This window comes from Eurosta solidaginis, chromosome 1 (assembly GCF_040869045.1).
Source record: "Eurosta solidaginis isolate ZX-2024a chromosome 1, ASM4086904v1, whole genome shotgun sequence".
NCBI classification, from domain to species: domain Eukaryota; kingdom Metazoa; phylum Arthropoda; class Insecta; order Diptera; family Tephritidae; genus Eurosta; species Eurosta solidaginis.
In genome coordinates this window covers 306,100,520-306,117,294 of record NC_090319.1, presented here as the reverse complement: position 1 = coordinate 306,117,294, position 16,775 = coordinate 306,100,520, and the positions used below count along the sequence as shown (strand labels likewise).

The 16,775-nt window shown below is 39.2% G+C and overlaps 2 protein-coding genes across 3 annotated transcripts; one reads left to right on the top strand and one right to left on the bottom strand.

Moving 5' to 3' along the window:
• The first annotated feature begins 2,997 nt into the window (after positions 1 to 2,997).
• LOC137237594 (ribosomal RNA processing protein 36 homolog) lies at positions 2,998 to 14,541 on the top strand. Of its 2 annotated transcripts, none has more exons than XM_067761398.1 (3): positions 2,998 to 3,888; positions 12,852 to 13,403; positions 14,358 to 14,541. In XM_067761398.1, exons 2-3 carry the CDS (start codon positions 12,893 to 12,895, stop codon positions 14,486 to 14,488), a joined length of 642 nt encoding a protein of 213 aa, XP_067617499.1. In that variant the 5' UTR covers positions 2,998 to 3,888; positions 12,852 to 12,892; the 3' UTR covers positions 14,489 to 14,541. The 2 variants fall into 2 exon arrangements, with proteins under 2 accessions (XP_067617499.1, XP_067617498.1); XM_067761397.1 differs by lacking the exon at positions 2,998 to 3,888 and adding an exon at positions 12,646 to 12,812 and having other exon boundaries at positions 12,866 to 13,403.
• Positions 14,464 to 15,386, bottom strand: mRpL11 (mitochondrial ribosomal protein L11). Its single transcript, XM_067761399.1, has 3 exons — positions 15,157 to 15,386; positions 14,794 to 15,078; positions 14,464 to 14,712 (listed from the first exon to the last, which is right to left on the bottom strand). The coding sequence occupies exons 1-3, from the start codon at positions 15,289 to 15,291 to the stop codon at positions 14,542 to 14,544; spliced, it is 591 nt and encodes a 196-aa protein (XP_067617500.1). The 5' UTR covers positions 15,292 to 15,386; the 3' UTR covers positions 14,464 to 14,541.
• Between the last annotated feature and the right edge of the window lie 1,389 nt (positions 15,387 to 16,775).

The following is a 16,775-nucleotide window of genomic DNA, read 5'->3' as shown; positions in this document are numbered from 1 at the left end:
CACCCGGACTTGGCATGGCATGGGTGCACTACGCAGAAGGACATCACCGTGGCGGTAGCCACGGTTATACCACACACCCGGACTTGGCATGGCGTAGCCCAGGGTTATTTTTTATAAGCGCGGCCGAAGGCCGCCTATGAAGAAAGGTGTTCCACGCAGAATTACTGTGCATGGCGCAGCCGGTGTTGGATCGGCTAAGGGTGTTCTACGCAGAATTAATGTGCATGTTTAGTTAAGCCTTTTTTGAAAAAAATTAAATTAAAGTATTTTGTCAATAACACATTTTTTCGACTTATTATTCGATTTATGATAAGTTAGCAATCATTTTTCCATAAAAACATAATTTTATTATAGAAATTTCTTCTAAATATAAATGTTGTATATATCAAACAAAACCTTGTTTTATTACCTGCTGAGCTGGCAACACTGTTCACTTTCATATGTTTTCATTTGGACAGACATTTTTTGCAATATTTGTGTTGATATTTTATAAGTAAATTAGTGAAATTTAACATAATTTTTTGTTAATTCGTGCAAGTTAGATTATGTTAATATACCAAGTATAAAAAGTAAAGTGATGTGTGCACTTAAAAGATTGCAAACATGCGGGAACAATATGTATCACAAAACCTGTTTTTCGCCGATAACTTTTGAACGGGTGAAAAAAGTTAACTTCCACTTTCACATTCTTAATCTAGACGTAAATGCGCGTCTTTTGACACTTCACTCGAAAATCTTGGCCCAACTTTATCGGGGCCCCTAAACTGCACTACTCATAAAAATTACCAAAATGAAATCCGCAGCTTCAGAAATTTCTTAATTAGTGAGTTTAATTTTACCTTGCCGAGGGCAGTGTCTGGCAAGCGCTCCGATTGTATTTCTGCCATGAAAAGCTCTCAGTGAAAACTCATCTGCCTTGCAGATGCCGTTCGGAGTCGGCATAAAACATGTAGGTCCCGTCCGGCCAATTTGTAGGGAAAAATCAAGAGGAGCATGACGCAAATTGGAAGAGAAGCTCGGCCTTAGATCTCTTCGGAGGTTATCGCGCCTTACATTTATTTATTTTTTTAATTTTACCTTTGCTGCTCATATCAGCTTAAGCGGCTCTGGTAAATTTTAACTGGAGTTTAAACTCGCACTGAAAAACCGGGCATTAGTTTATGAAAAAAGCTTTTATATTTCGAAATTTAGTAATATTGAAACGATTCAAGGTTCGATTCGAGCTCAAGGCCAGAACAATAATTTTGGAATAGAAGTAGCAAATTTGCCAGTAAACAAACCACCGCTGTATAGCTAAATGGTTAGCGCAGCATGCCTAAAGCGTACTGATGATGAAGGCTTAGCACCCTTCGAAATGGATCTATCTGCGCAGCTATGGCAGGTTGTCTGAAAAAATTTCTACTTACTATTCCAAAAACAAAAATACAATTTTTCAAATTTAGAAAAATTAAAAAATAACAATAATTATCATTAGAGAAAAAAAAATTATTGTTCTGGCCTTGAGCTCGAATCGAACCTTGAATCATTTATCAATAGGCCGATAAAAACAAAAACTATTGTAATATTGAAACTTAAGACACGTATTTCAGTCATACCTATTGGATGGGGCGAAGCACTGCTACAACAACAACACGTATTTTCGTCACGATCATGCTTCAACCACAAATAACCTACCCATATTGCGCTTTCTCGAGTTCAAAATTGCTTCGTTCTGCGAATCTACGTCACAGTTGCCTACTTAAGCGAATGAAAGAAAGAGAGAAAAAACAAACCTAAAGGAAAATGACGTAATAATTGCCCATAAAAAACAGCTGAACTAATGTTTAAGGGCGAATTAATGGTGACTTATAACCATAAAGCCATAACCAGATAAAACAGCTGATCACACCTACCGTATGCAAATCAATGTAATCGAGTTGGCGTTATGGTATGGCACCATTAATCGATTACATTGATTTCCATAAAATAGATTCGATCAGCTGTTTTATCTGGTTTTGGCTTTATGGTTATAAAGTGGCAATTACCCACCGACGTGTGCCGTACGTACGGACGTTTGTCGTATGAAACACGTTTGACCGAACCCTCAAGCCCGTAGAAATCAATGTGTGCGTCTGTGTACATGTACATAACATATTTGTGTGTGTATTGTTTACAGATAAGCACTGTTGCCATTGACCATTTTGCATGCATGCTTATGGAAACATCAACTTTTTCCAATTTAACTTTTGATGTTGTAAAAGGCTGGAATTAATATTAAATAAATATAAATAGATTACATATTTATAATCTGCACTTTTACATAATTATTTCGAATTAATTTCACAATTTTTCAAACTTTAATTAGGTGTTTTTGCAAAAACTGCAAACGGTCAAAAATTAGCGCACAAAAGTTTACTAGGCAACTCTGTCTAGTGAGAGAGCGATCAGCTGACACGTTATTACGGAAAAAATCAAAATGGTTTTGGTTTCTACGTTCCGGGCTATGTACGTACGGGCGTTGCACGTCGGTGAGTTTTCGTTTACATTGCACACTCATAAGATAGGTCGTGTCAGCTGACACGTTTTTGGTACGTACGTTCGTAACTGCCGCATAATTCACCATTAATTCGGCCTTTACATGGGCAATGCGCCACTTTCTTTAATTCCATCATGTGGTTCAACAATGTATATGATCGGCTCATCCAGGGGCGGATCCAGCACGATTTGGGAGGGAGAAGGGGAGATTTAAGTCAACTTTTGTTATGGCTATCCGCTATCTTAACTAATTTTTTTGCATTCTCCTAGAATTGTGGGTGGGGATTTGTTTAGGGTAGAATCAGTCATCATATCAACCCACCTGATGTGATCTAAGTAGTAAATTGAATATACCTTATTCTTTTGCGTTACCTAACACTACCACGGTTTGTCAAAAAAGGAAACAGCTGAGAAAGAGAGAATAGAGGTGGGATGGAAAAAAAATTCGTTTGGCTCGGCCATTTTACCGGCGGATCGAGACGAAATACAATCTTTTTATTTGAGAGGACACCAATAATTTGGGTAAACCATTAAAGTTTGTATTTTTTTTATAATCCGGTGTTCTGTGCGCCATCATCAAAAATTGTGCAAAAAGCTCACCGCAATTGGACTGCTAAAAGTCGCAGCAGCGTTTCTGCGCATATATTTGAAGGAAAATTCCATTCCTTTTTATCAAAGAAAAGGGGCGTAAATCGCACCTGTATCAATTCGCTTGTAATATCAAGCAGAGTGCCGCCGCTTGTCTAAAGATTCCTTGGCATGAATCTGCCAAACAATTCGTCATAAAAGAAAAAGTGATTGATCCAGGCGACAAGGGTGAGTGGAAAGACGTCTCACGCAATTTGATAGAAGTTTCATAGTGCACGCTCGCGTCTAGCACAAGACAGCAATGATCATGACGGGGTACACGTGCACGTATACTTACAGAGGATTAAGGATGGCCAACCATAATTGGCGGGTTCCGACAAGAAGTGGACGATTTTAGAAGGTGATCACTTACTGCATATTCTTATATCACCGCCTCCACCCCCTCTTTCTCAGATAAAAAAAGAAAAGAAAAAGGCGATATATAATGGAAACTAACCAAACAATATTTTTTTTGCATATTTCAATTTGAGGCGAAGTTAAGAAAACTGCAAACAACTTTGATTACAACACGACTCGAAGTCTAAGCAATTTATAGTCGCCAAATATACTACAAAATTATATTTAAAAACTGTATAAGCTATTTTCATAAGTAAATACGAAGAAAGATCTTTAATAAGAGAAGCATACATTTGGATATAGGTACTCATTTAAGCCAGCTAAACAAAATAACAATATTGTAACAATATGGAACATCACAACATGTTTGCGCAAACAACGTTGGATAACGTAAGTCCTACCCTAATTTAAATTTAGCTATATGCATATGTATACATTTGTAATCGTATATATTTTTTTTAACAAAAATACTAGAGTACGCCAACTACCGTATTCTTTTTTCTGCTTAAATCATTCAAAGCGTGAGTGAACAGTATTCATAGTTTGAATGATTTTCATTCGTGTTTAACTAAATTTCCTTTCCACACCTCACTTTGGGGGTGATACACATCAGTGGGTTTTTCTACTTGTAAACAAACGTATGTATATACATATATACGTGCAAATGGTCTGCATGAATTCACGATGAATTATTGTTCGGAATTCATTACAGGTGTGGAAATCGTAATTTAACAAATTTTTTTTTTGGGTATTTAACCCAACTAACATTGTAAAAGGATACAGATTCTTTAAAAAAGTTCTTGCGATAAACACTAAGCAAACGTTGATTTTTTTATAGGCTTGAAATAGTCGAAACGGCGTTGCCGAAACGCTTAATTGATATAAACCTATAAACCAATTTAAGGAAAGTTTTTTTGCTACTTAGTTTTTATTGAACGATAAGTTTCATTTAGATACCTACAAAATTTCAATAGGAATAGATACATAAAATGAAAATAATATATGTATGTAGATCCACACATGAATTTCAGATGCCATACATTCATTGAGAGGAGTGTAGCTGCAATGCTAACAAATCTTAGCAATGCTAAGAGATGTTCAATGCAACTATTCTCTTACATGTGCAACGTTTTTTTTTTTGAAAGATAACTTGAAGAAAACTTCAATTAAATAGACAAACTGTTTTCTTGAGTTTTGTTGTTACCATTTACAAAGGGATTCAGAATCCAATTAATTATAATCGTTGCGTCCAACACTTATATACGTTATTTTTATATATTTGAAACAAGTTAAAGAAATTATTTAATACTGGAAACGCTTTATGTCGCTTCACAAAGCAAGTTGCTTTAAGCCGCTGGTTAAAACCTTTTTAGTAATGCCTGTACAGAAATATAAACGGTACAGTAGTTTACATACATAAGGTAATTAAATCATAGTTTTCAAAATAATGAATAAAGTGTAGATTATAGTTATGGTCTTGTAAGCCAAATATGCAGTCGTGAGTTTATTTATTTTGGTTGGGTATGGGAGAGTGCCAGTAACTCTCAATACAAGGTAGGGCAGGGAATTGAGAAGACACTCAGAGGAGTAACGACACCTATCTCCTCCACACGCTGGTGTATACATTTTCCTTTTGCTGAGGCACACTTTACTTTTGCGTAGTCCTGTTTTTTTTGGTTGTGTGTTACGACCTTCACCTTGAGGTTTTTCATTCCACTGTTGTAAGAAGTTCGTCCGTTCCTACTATGCCAGTCAATAGGGTAAGCAACGAATATAGGCTGTGTGCTTTTGGCTTTTGTGCTTTTATTTTAACTCTTTGTCTTTAGGCGGTTTAGTCCGCATAGTGCATGAAAATGTATAGTTATATACATACGCTCACACTAGGGTGGATCGCAGCAAGAACCCCGACCTCCCGAGTAACTAAGCCCGGTTAAAACAAGCATGCACGCCCGCTCCGAGCTCCCTAGGTCAGTTGCAGTAGAAAACTGATTTGGCGTTTGGTGGTATATAACACTTTTTAAGTAAGATAAAATGACCTTAAAATTTTTCATACAAATACACATACATATCTACACTCATCTACAAAAGTCATCATCACTCAGATTTTTCCAGTTTTTACTAAGTTTTGCTTCGACCTTCATTATTTTCGATATTTTTATAAAAATATGTATTATTATATAACACCAACAATCCAAATACACATTTGGAACTTTTTAGAAAATTCGGGAAAATTCCGCGAATTTTCATGCAAATTTTTAGCTTTCAGTAAGAATTTTTAGAAATTATCCCTCAGAAAAATTCTAAAAATTCTTACCGAAAAGCTGAAAATTTGCATGAAAATTCGCGTAATTTTCCCGAATTTTCAAAAAAGTTTTAAGTTTCTATTTGGATTTTTGGTATTATATAACAATACATATTTTTATAAAAATATCGAAAATAATGAAGGTCGAGCCAAATTTAGTGACTGTATATATTTTAATAATAAGCCATTATAAATTATTGTTTGTTATGTAACCTAACACCAATATTTTGGCTTGAATTGACTGACAATTGTAATAAAAATGTCAACTCTTTCTATAATTTTTAATGTTTCAATGAAAGCTAAACTATTGCAATTGTCAGTCACTGCAAGCCAGCATATGGGTGTAACATAAAATTAATTAATATATAAGTACTTACATATGTTTGTATTGAATTGTTGATAATTTTGTGTTGAATTTTCGGGTGGTGTATTGAAAGCTCTAATACAGGTTTTGAAACATTATAAATGTGTCAATTAGCCTAATTCACAACTATTTTTATTAGTTATCTTAGATGAAAAAAACTAAAAGTTTATCCACATTTAAGCAACTCTCCACATTGTTCATAAAGTACGAGCCCTCGACTTTCAAAGAAATATAGGTTGACTTAATTTTACATATTTTTTTTATCTTTATGTAGAATTATGTATAGTACTAGCCTTTACCCGCGGCCCCGTCCGCAAGGAGAAATTTAAATATATGGGCTATTCGCGTTAGCCTGCTTATCATCTGTTTAAAATTTTGTTTTCTGTCTAATGCATTTTATTTTTGTAATTGAGTAAAAAAAAAGAACTAAATGAGCTGATAACCTTATAGGATCCCAAATGATCCCGAAATAATCCAGAAAAAGCTACGAAATGACCCCCACGCTATCGCGGACGGATCCCGAGAACCATCCAGAAATGCCCCGAAAGGGTCTCCAAAAGTTCCCCGAATAGTCCCAAAAAAACCCGAAATTACAGCGACACGATTCTAGACGTATCCAGAGAACCACACAGAAATGATCCCTGAAGGTGTTCCAAAATGATCCCGAAAAGGTTCCGAAATGACCGAAAAAACTTTCCCGGAAAAGTAACAAAAAATCCCGAAATGGCTCCTACGGCATCCCGGACGGATCCAGAAATGATCTCGAAAGGGTCCCCAAATGATCCCAAAATGGTCCCGAAATGACCCTGATGGATCCGGCAAACCATCAAGAAATTATGCCGAAAGGGTCCCAAAATGATCCCGAAATAATACAGAAAAAGTCACGAAACGACCCCTACAGGATCCCGAAATGATCCCGTATTAGCCCCGAAAAGGTCACGAAATAACCCCGACGGGATCCCGGACAAATCCCGAAAACCATCCAGAAATGATGCCGGAAGGGATCCCAAATGATTCCGAAAAAGTCCCGCATTGATTCCGACGGGATCCCGAACGGATACCGAAAATCATACAGAAGTGATGCCGGAAAGGTCCTAAAATGATCACCTAATAGTCCCGAAATGACTCTTAAGGGGTCATGGACGGATCCCATAAACCATCCAGAAATGATCCCGATATAGTCCCGAAGAAGTCCCGAAATGACCCTGACGGGATCTCGAACGCATCCCGAAATGACCCCTACGGGATGCCGGACGAATCCCAAAAACCATCCAGAAATGATGCCGGAAGGGACACCAAATGATCCCGAAAAAGTCCCGCAATTATTCCGACGGGATCCTGAACGGATACCGAAAACCAACCAGAAGTGATGCCGGAAAGGTCCTCAAATGATCACTTAATAGTCCCAAAATGACCCTGACGGCATCCCGGACAGATCCCGAAATCCATCCAGAAATGATCTTGGGAGGGTCCCAAAATTATCCCGAAATAGTCTCGGAAAAGTCCAGAAGTTACCCTGACGGGTTCCCGGCCGAATCCTGAAAACCAATCTTAAATGATGCCGAAAAAGTCCCGAAATGACCCTGATGGGACCCGGAAAGGATCCCGAAAACTATCCAGAAATGATGCCGGAAAGGTCCTCAAATGATCTCCCAATAGTTCCGAAAAGACCCTGACGGGATCCCGAACGGATCCCGACAACTATCCAGAAATGATACCTAAAGGGCCCGCAAATGATCCCGTATTAGTCGAGAAAAAGTCCCGAAATGACCCCGACGGGATGCCGGACGAATCCCAAAAACCATCCAGAAATGATGTCGGAAGGGACCCCAATGATCCCGAAAAAGTCCCGCAATTATTCCGACGGGATCCTGAACGGATACCGAAAACCATCCAGAAGTGATGCCGGAAAGATCCTCAAATGATCACCTAATAGTCCCAAAATGACCCTCACGGCATCCCGGACAAATCCCGAAATTCATCCAGAAATGATCTTGGGAAGGTCCCAAAATGATCCCGAAATAGTCTCGGAAAAATCCAGAAATTACCCTGCCGGGTTCGAGGACGAATCCTGAAAGCCATCCTTAAATGATCCCGAAATGACCCTGACGGGATTCCGAAAACTATCCAGAAATGATGCCGGAAAGGTCCTCAAATGATCCCCTAATAGTCCCGAAATGACCGTGACGGGATCCCGAACGGATCCCGACAACTATCCAGAAATGATTCCGAAAGGGTCCGCAAATGATCCCGTATTAGTCGAGAAAAAGTCCCGAAATGACCCCGACGGGATCCCGGACGAATCCCAAAAACCATCCAGAAATGATGCCGGTAGGTATCCCAAATGATCCCGAAATGACCTCGTCGGCATCCCGGACGGATGCCGAAAATTATCCAGAAATGATGCCGGAAAGGTCCACAAATGATCCTCTAATAGTCCCGAAATTACCCTGATGGGATCCCGGACGGATCCCGAAAACCATCCAGAAATGATTCCGAAAGGGTTCCCAAATGATCCCGTATTAGTCGCGGAAAACTCCCGAAATGACCCCGACGGCATCCCGGACGGATCCCGAAAACTATCCAGAAATGATGCCGGAAGGGTCCCCAAATGATCCCGAAATAAAACAGAAAAAGTCACGAAACGACCCCTAGAGGATCCCCAAATGATCCCGTATTAGCCCCGAAAAAGTCCCAAAATGACCCTGACGGGATCCCGAAAGGATTCCGAAAACAATCCAGAAATTATGCCGGAAAGGTCGTCAAATGATCCCCTAATAGTCCCGAAATGACCGTGACGGGACCCCGACAACTATCCAGAAATGATGCCGAAAGGGTCCGCAAATGATCCCGTATTACTCGAGAAAAAGTCCCGAAATGACCACGACGGGATCCCGGACGAATCCCAAAAACCATCCAGAAATGATGCCGGTAGGTATCCCAAATGATCCCGAAATAGTCCCGAAATGACCTCGTCGGCATCCCAGACGTATCCCGAAAATTATCCAGAAATGATGCCGGAAAGGTTCCCAAATGATCCCCTAATAGTCCCGAAATTACCCTGATGGGATCCCGGACGGATCCCTAAAACCTTCCAGAAATGATGCCGAAAGGGTTCCCAAATGATCCCGTATTAGTCGCGAAAAAGTCCCGAAATGACCCCGACGGGATCCCGGACGGATCCCGAAAACCATCCAGAAATGATGCCGGAAGAGCCCCAAAATGATTCCGAAAAAGTCCCCAAATGACACCGACGAGATCCCGGACGGATCCCGAAAACCATCCAGAAATGATGCCGGAAGAGCCCCCAAATGATCCCGAATAAGTCCCCAAATGACCCCGACGAGATCCCGGACGGATCCCGAAAACCATCCAGAAATGATACCGGAAGAGCCCCCAAATGATCCCGAAAAAGTCCCCAAATGACCCCGACGAGATCCCGGACGGATCCCGAAAACCATCCAGAAATGATGCCGAAGAGCCCCCAAATGATCCCGAAAAATTCCCCAAATGACCCCGACGAGATCCCGGACGGATCCTGAAAGCCATCCAGAAATGATGCCGAATGATCCCGTATTAGTCGCGAAAAAGTCCCGAAATGACCCCGACGGGATGCCGGACGGATCCCGAGGACCATCCAGAAATGATGCCTAAAGGGACCCAAAATACCCCCAAAAGGTCCCGTAATGATCCCGGAAACCATCAAGAATTTATCTCTCGAAGGTACGCAAATGATCCCGAAAGTACCCCGACGGGATCCCGGACGGATCCCGAAAACCATCCAGAAATGATGTCGGAAGGGTCCCCAAATGATCCCGAAATAGTCCCGAAAAAGTCCCGAAATTACCCCGGCGTAATCCCGGACCGATCCCGAAAACCATCCAGAAATGATCCCGGAAGGGTCTCGATATGACCCTTACGGGATTACAAATAAGGTGAAGCAAATTATAAAACCATGTTAATAAGGCAGCAGGCGCATTGGAGCGAATAAAAAGTTACATAGAAACATACAGGTAAAGCTAATAAAAGCGTGCTAATAAAAACAATTGATGGAGGGCGGATGGCGGGAGTAGAGGAGAGGACCACTGATCGTTCCTCCAAAATTGTCTAGATCTCGTTCTGTATGTACCAGATACCAAAAACTCTTGATTTAGGAGAAAATTTATATTGAGTTATAACAATTTATAGATTTTACACCAGAGGGGGAGATAAAGGGGGACGGTCGGAGGGTGTCACTGCTTACTTTGTAAGCCCTCGACTTATTTGACCCCTTGAGTCTGTGATATTGGTGAAGGCCAGTATACGTAAAGTTATAATGTGTAAAAATTATTGAAAAATAATTTCTCGAAGGGGTCGTGGGACCGCCACCCCTCTTTCCATGTTCGAAAAAAATTTCGCTAATAGACTACTGTCTGTGTCCCAAATTTCATCAAAATCCGTGTAGCCATTCTGGCGTGATTCAGTCGCAAAGACGAAAAAATATAATAATTAAATTATAACTGTTCCTAGGGGGCGGAGCCCACGCCCCTTTTGAAAAATATATAGCTAGTAGATCCTTCTAGACTATTGGCTATATGTGTGCGAAATTTCATCCAAATCGGTCCAGCCGTTCTTGCGTGATTGAGTCACAAACGTCTGGACAAACATCCAAACATCCAAACTTTGCCATTTATAATATAAATATTAGATTAGATTAGATAAGCCAGAGCGTGCCACAATTCCCAAAATAATGGAGATTTCCTGACGTGAATGTATTACTGCTGCCAAATAGTAACACAATAACGCGATGTAGGGACTGAAATTCGCGAAGTCCTATATAAGGGATTCAAGGGGTTGTGTAGCGCATATATAGCTTCTCCAACCCAATTGTCAACCTCACCTTCGAGCGGCGAATCCCGTTTCACTAACAGACGAGGCTCTGGCGACCCCAAGCTCCCCATGGAACTTGGGGGTGGGGAGGGAGGGATGGCCTGAAGGTTTAATGTGGCCATATAAATCGTTCCCGAGATGGTCGGGCCAGCACCTTAATGGTGCTGTGTTACCGGAGCGTATCGGATCTGTATCCGACAAAGGACTATCACATCCATAACACTCCCCAAAGCCTTCGGGGAGTAACCTAATCGCTACAACAACAACAACAAGTCCTATATAAATAATTTTTTTGTGACGTTTTAAAAAAATTGGAGGCGATCGGCCGTCCCCCCTGGATCCGCCACTGGGCTCATCTCTACAGTAACAAGCCAACCTAATAAAACCGCACTGCGTTTTTTTAGCGCACGCACACAACCGGCGTTTTTTGCCCTAACTCAAATAAGCATGCGTTGCGACAATGTAAAGCATGTGTGCAAACGTCAAATCTAAATCTCACGCAGAACAAAAATTGGAAATCGAGTTAGGTTTTCACGCAGCAAATTCAATTTGGGTTGCTCTCATACAAGTTGTATGTGCATGAGACATTTTTGACAGAAAATGACTTGCGTGCGTTTAGATTAGGTTGGCTTGTAACAACGTGAAACTTCAAAATCTTTGAGTGTTGTTGGAAAATATTTCCTTAAATTAAATGCATTGACTAGCAAAATGACTTTAAGCGATGTGAAACGATTTTTTAATAAAAATTTTACCACCAAGGCAGTCAGTGTTTGGTTACACTTTGCCATTGTAAACTTTAAAGCCGAATTAAACTTCCTTAACCCTAACGCCATAGTCGTAACCATACCCATATCCATAACCATCTCAATGTGATCGATTAATGGTGCCTTAACCTAAAAATCGTGAAAATTTCATAAAAATGATGAAAGCGCAAAAAATTACAAACATATTCCACAAAAAATAAGTATCTTAGTCATAACGTATCCAAAACAATGAAGAAAATCTAAAAAAAGTTATTAAATTCACCAACTCAAATATTTTTAGGTTATGGATATGACGAGAAACCAAAAACCAATTGATTGGCTATGGCGTTAGCGTTATGGTATGGCACCATTAATCGATTACATTCCTTTCCATAAGGTAGGTTCGATCAGCTGATTTATCTGGTTATGGCTTTATGGTTATAAGTCACCATTAATTCGCCCTTTACCAAGTAGCGCAACTAACAGCTGATCGCTCAAAATTTGCACACACACACAAACATAACTAATGGCCATATAACGGAAATCTTAGGGAAATTGAAGTAAAATTTTTAAACAGACATAAAATGTTATAATTTTGGAATATATAGCATCCAGGACACCTTAATTGCAGTAATTGATAGAAAATGTTTGTTTATACTCAAGTATTTAATTATTTTTTCTAAATTTATCTTTAATATTGATGCAATGATTGATCCAATGCAACTCTGGTCTTCCTACTGTTCTTTATTCCACTCCATTCGAGTGCCTATTTTCACGGCTTGCGAGTGCCTTCCACTCTATTCGCAACATAACCTCGAATTAAGGTGCCAAACTATATAGTAAACAATACACTTTGCGTTTGCCATCTCATTTGGACAATCCCTAATAACATCTGCTTTAACAGCTGTTCGTTAAAATGAAAACACATTGCGATTTGTAAATAAATAATTTCGACAATTTACGATTTACTTACGATTTTTTTAAAAAAATGTCGTCTTTGGACAGTGAGCATGCTTCCCATGATGGGGACCAAGGAGTAAGTTAAAATTTTAATTTAGTAAAAGAAAAATCTTAGTTTTATTTACACAGGAATCCATCCGAGAGGATCTTAGCAAAATGAGCTTTGAAGAAATACTGAAATTAAAGGAGGAACTAGGTGCAAAACTGTATAAAGAAGCAGTATTAGGAATTGACAATGCAGAAAATCTAAATTCACGCAATCCTTCCTTCAAACGTTTAAATAAAAATCGTCCACGGGAATTGTGCGCCAAAAGGCAAGTGCCCTTCATAACAGTAAAACAAAGAAGTAAACATAAATCTGAGGATGAGCAAGTTCGTGATCCCAGATTTGATGCCAACTGTGGAGATTTTAATGTAAAGCATTTTAAAGAAAATTATAAATTTCTTATGAAAGTGCGTCAAAGAGATATCGCTCGTATTCAAAAACAATTGCGGGAAACCGCTAGCGACGATGAGCGCAAGCAATTGCGCTTAGAAATGCAAAAACTTATTAATAAAAATATGGAAGAAAAGAAATGGCATACAAAGCAAAAGATATTGGATCAAGAAAAACTACAAATTCAACAAGCAATTCAAAATGGACTGCGGCCGCATTACATTACTAAAAGTAAGACTATGTATTCTTTATTATCTAACATTTATATAATTCATCGCACCCTATGGCACGAACGGTTTTAACTGTTGAAATTGGTGTATGGAAACCAGCCGACTTTGAAAGGTTGAATAGTGACTTCTTATGGACTATTTTACAATACCATTCAGTGGACACTAAGTTAATCTATGATTAGGAGCCCCTACAGGCTCGAAAGCGATATGATCGACGACATTCTACATTAAAACCTCATAAGCACGTGTTGTTGTTGTAGCGATAAGGCTACTCCCCGTAGGTTTTGGGAGTGTTACGAATGTGATGGTCCTTTGCCGGATAAATATCCGGTACGCTCCGGTAACACAGCACCATTAAGGTGCTAGCCCGATCATCTCGGGAACGATTTATATGGCCACATTCAACCTTCAGGCCATCCCTCCGTCCCCACCCCCAAGTTCCATGAGGAGCCTCGTCTGTTAGTGAAACGGGATTCGCCGCTCGAAGGTGAGGTTGACAATTGGGTTGGAGAAGCTATATATTGCGCTACACAACCCCTTGAATCCCCTCATAATCACGTATTTCTTCAAAGCGTTGCAATTTCGAGAACAGCTCAAAATATTGGTGTGCTTAGTATTCAAAACAGACTCGTGCTCTCCATGAAGTCGAGTTCAACTTTTGAATTTTAAACCGAACTCGGCTTGGATGAGTAAATTACCTCACCAACAACACCCTCTCATTATTGTCCCCCCGTTGAAGCAGAAAGTTTCCTTGGACTCCCATTAGAGGATATTGATGGCAATTTGTTTTGACTGGTTGTACCTATTGGACTGGCCGAAGCACTGCTACAACAACAACCAATACCCTTATTTTCTCATTTCATTTCGGAGAAATCCAGGCTTTCTGAACTTAGGTGTTTTGATATGTAGCGATTCATATTTATTTTTAAGCATTCATATTCTTTTGTTTTTGCAGAGGAACGACGTGCAAAAGAGTTAGTTACACAGTTCGAACAACTTAAAGAGTCCGGAAAACTTAGTAAACATTTAGAAAAACGTCGCAAGAAAAATGCTGCTAAGGATCGTAGACAACTTGGATTTGAGTAGATTTAATAACTTTATATGATTTATTATAAATAAAAAACATGCTAATATCAAAATTAACCTGTCCTTAACATCTTCGCTTCACGTTTCTCTGCCAGCTCTCTTTTTTGTTCATCTACTACTACCTGTCGCTCCCCTAAAAATTTCGCATATTCATCTGCTTTCAGTTCTCGTACAATTTTAATGCCACATGTCCTCGCGATACCTACAAGCATTTCACACATTTGCTAAAAAAAAAAAACAATGATTTATAACAATGTTTAGTAAGACAGAAAATAACTGAGCAGTGTACTCAAACCAATTATCACCTGCATTGTTAAGAGAGCATTTGGCGGATCTTGAATTTTGATTGCTGCTATTTCATACAAATGTTTTAAAGTAATCATACCAGCAATTTCTCGCCCTGGTTGCATTGCACCGCGAGATATACCAGCAGCTTGTTTGAGAAGGAAAGTAGCCGGTGGTGAATGTATAAGCAAATTGTAGCTTCGATCGCTATTAACTGAAATACGGCATGGCAGGGGTATTCCCTCCTTCATCTCAGCTGTACGCGTATTGAAGTCCTTGCAAAATGCTGCGATATTTATGGCGCGCTATTGTAATAAAAAAATAGATACATATGTTTCGCCAAACACAATGTGCTATTTTTAAATTTTTATTATAAAACTAACCTGTCCAAGCTGTGGGCCTAGCGGGGGACCCGCAGCTGCCATTCCAGCCGGTATATTAGTCTTTAACTTGGTCGTATGTACAATTTTTTCAACATTCCTTTTCATTGACTTAAGTTTTCCAGCAGCTTTAGACATTTTTAATACGAAATTCTCTTAATAAAAGTTATGCAAAACCAATATTAATGTCAACAATGGCCGCCATTGTACAAAGTAGCGCAACTAACAGCTGATCGCTAAAAATTAGCACACCCACACAGAATCATCACTAATGGCCATATTACGAAAATCTTTAAAGAAATTCAAATTAAATTTTAAAACAGTCATAAACTGTGATGATTTTGCATAATAAAGCATTAAAGACTTGCAAACATGTTTCCCTCAATTAAGTGATAGAAATATCGTTTCATGAACGGCAATTGTCAAATGAAATAACTACCGATAAATTTTAAGGAAAAGGAAATTTAATTAAGAGGAGAAATTGCGTAATAAAATTTAAGAATAGGTATAATTTTATGCGCAGCAATTTCAGAAGAGAAGATAAAGTTTATCGCTTAGCAGTCCATATAAAGGGCTAATTAAACTTCCTTAACCCTAACACCACAGTCGTAGCCATACCCATATCTATAACCATCTCCAATTTGTTCGATTAATGGTGCCTTAACCTAAAAATCGTGATAATTTCATAAAAAAATTCACCAACTCAAATATTTTTATGTTATGGATATGGCGAGAAACCAAAAACCAATTGGTTGGCATGGTATGGTTATGGCGTTAGCGTTATGGTATGGCAGCATTAATCGATTACATTGATTTCCATAAGGTAGGTTCAATCAGCTGTTTTATCTGGTTATGGTTTTATGGACACCATTAATCGGCCTTTAAAGCTGAAGCGTAAACGTAGATAGATGTAAAAAAAACACAGCTAATATTACTCAGCCGATCTAGCCAGTATTAAGCTGGAAACATTGGTGCTTTATCGGTAACCGTATCGGTGACCTTTTAACAGCTGATTTGACCAACCTTATGAGAATCAATGCAATCGATTATTGGTGCCGCTAAAGTCGTAACCGTATCGTAGCCAACCAATTGGGTTTTGGTTTACCGTCGTAACGATAAACAGCTGATTACGTTAGGGATACGGATACAGCGATACGACATACGGCACCAATGACTCCGGCTTAAATCCCATCTAAGAGCATTAGAACTATGCTGTTATTCTTTGTACCTATATGCTACTCAATGTAGCATACTTTTCTGCGCAGTTGTTACTGTTTTAGATATTTCTAAAGATGGAGTTTTAGCGTTAGTGAATGTTGGAATTCGGGTTCATTCGGTATTATGACGCTCATTCGATGAATTGCAATAAGTTAAGACTTTCACAATAGCAAATTTCCATCAGCTGTCAAATGAAATAAAAATAAACAAAAGCAACAATGTTGCTGCAACATTAATTATTGATTGAAAAAAAGTTAATGAAAGTATGACTACGATGGAATTCGGTTTGACGATTCGTCAGACGGAGATGAAAGCTTATTGGAATCGCCAGAAGTAGAAAATGGCTGAGGAATGCTACCAATTTTTGGAATTTCACCTCGTAAGTATAGCTTTCTTGGCAAGTT

Coding starts and splice junctions, on each gene's coding strand:
- LOC137237594 (XM_067761397.1), top strand. CDS start 12,765: ATGTCGTCTTTGGACAGTGAGCATGCTTCCCATGATGGGGACCAAGGA. Junction 12,813..12,865: donor CCCATGATGGGGACCAAGGA/GTAAGTTAAAAT, acceptor TTATTTACACAG/GAATCCATCCGAGAGGATCT. Junction 13,404..14,357: donor GCCGCATTACATTACTAAAA/GTAAGACTATGT, acceptor TTGTTTTTGCAG/AGGAACGACGTGCAAAAGAG.
- mRpL11 (XM_067761399.1), bottom strand. CDS start 15,291: ATGTCTAAAGCTGCTGGAAAACTTAAGTCAATGAAAAGGAATGTTGAA. Junction 15,079..15,156: donor TAGGCCCACAGCTTGGACAG/GTTAGTTTTATA, acceptor TTATTACAATAG/CGCGCCATAAATATCGCAGC. Junction 14,713..14,793: donor ATGCTCTCTTAACAATGCAG/GTGATAATTGGT, acceptor TTTTTTTTTTAG/CAAATGTGTGAAATGCTTGT.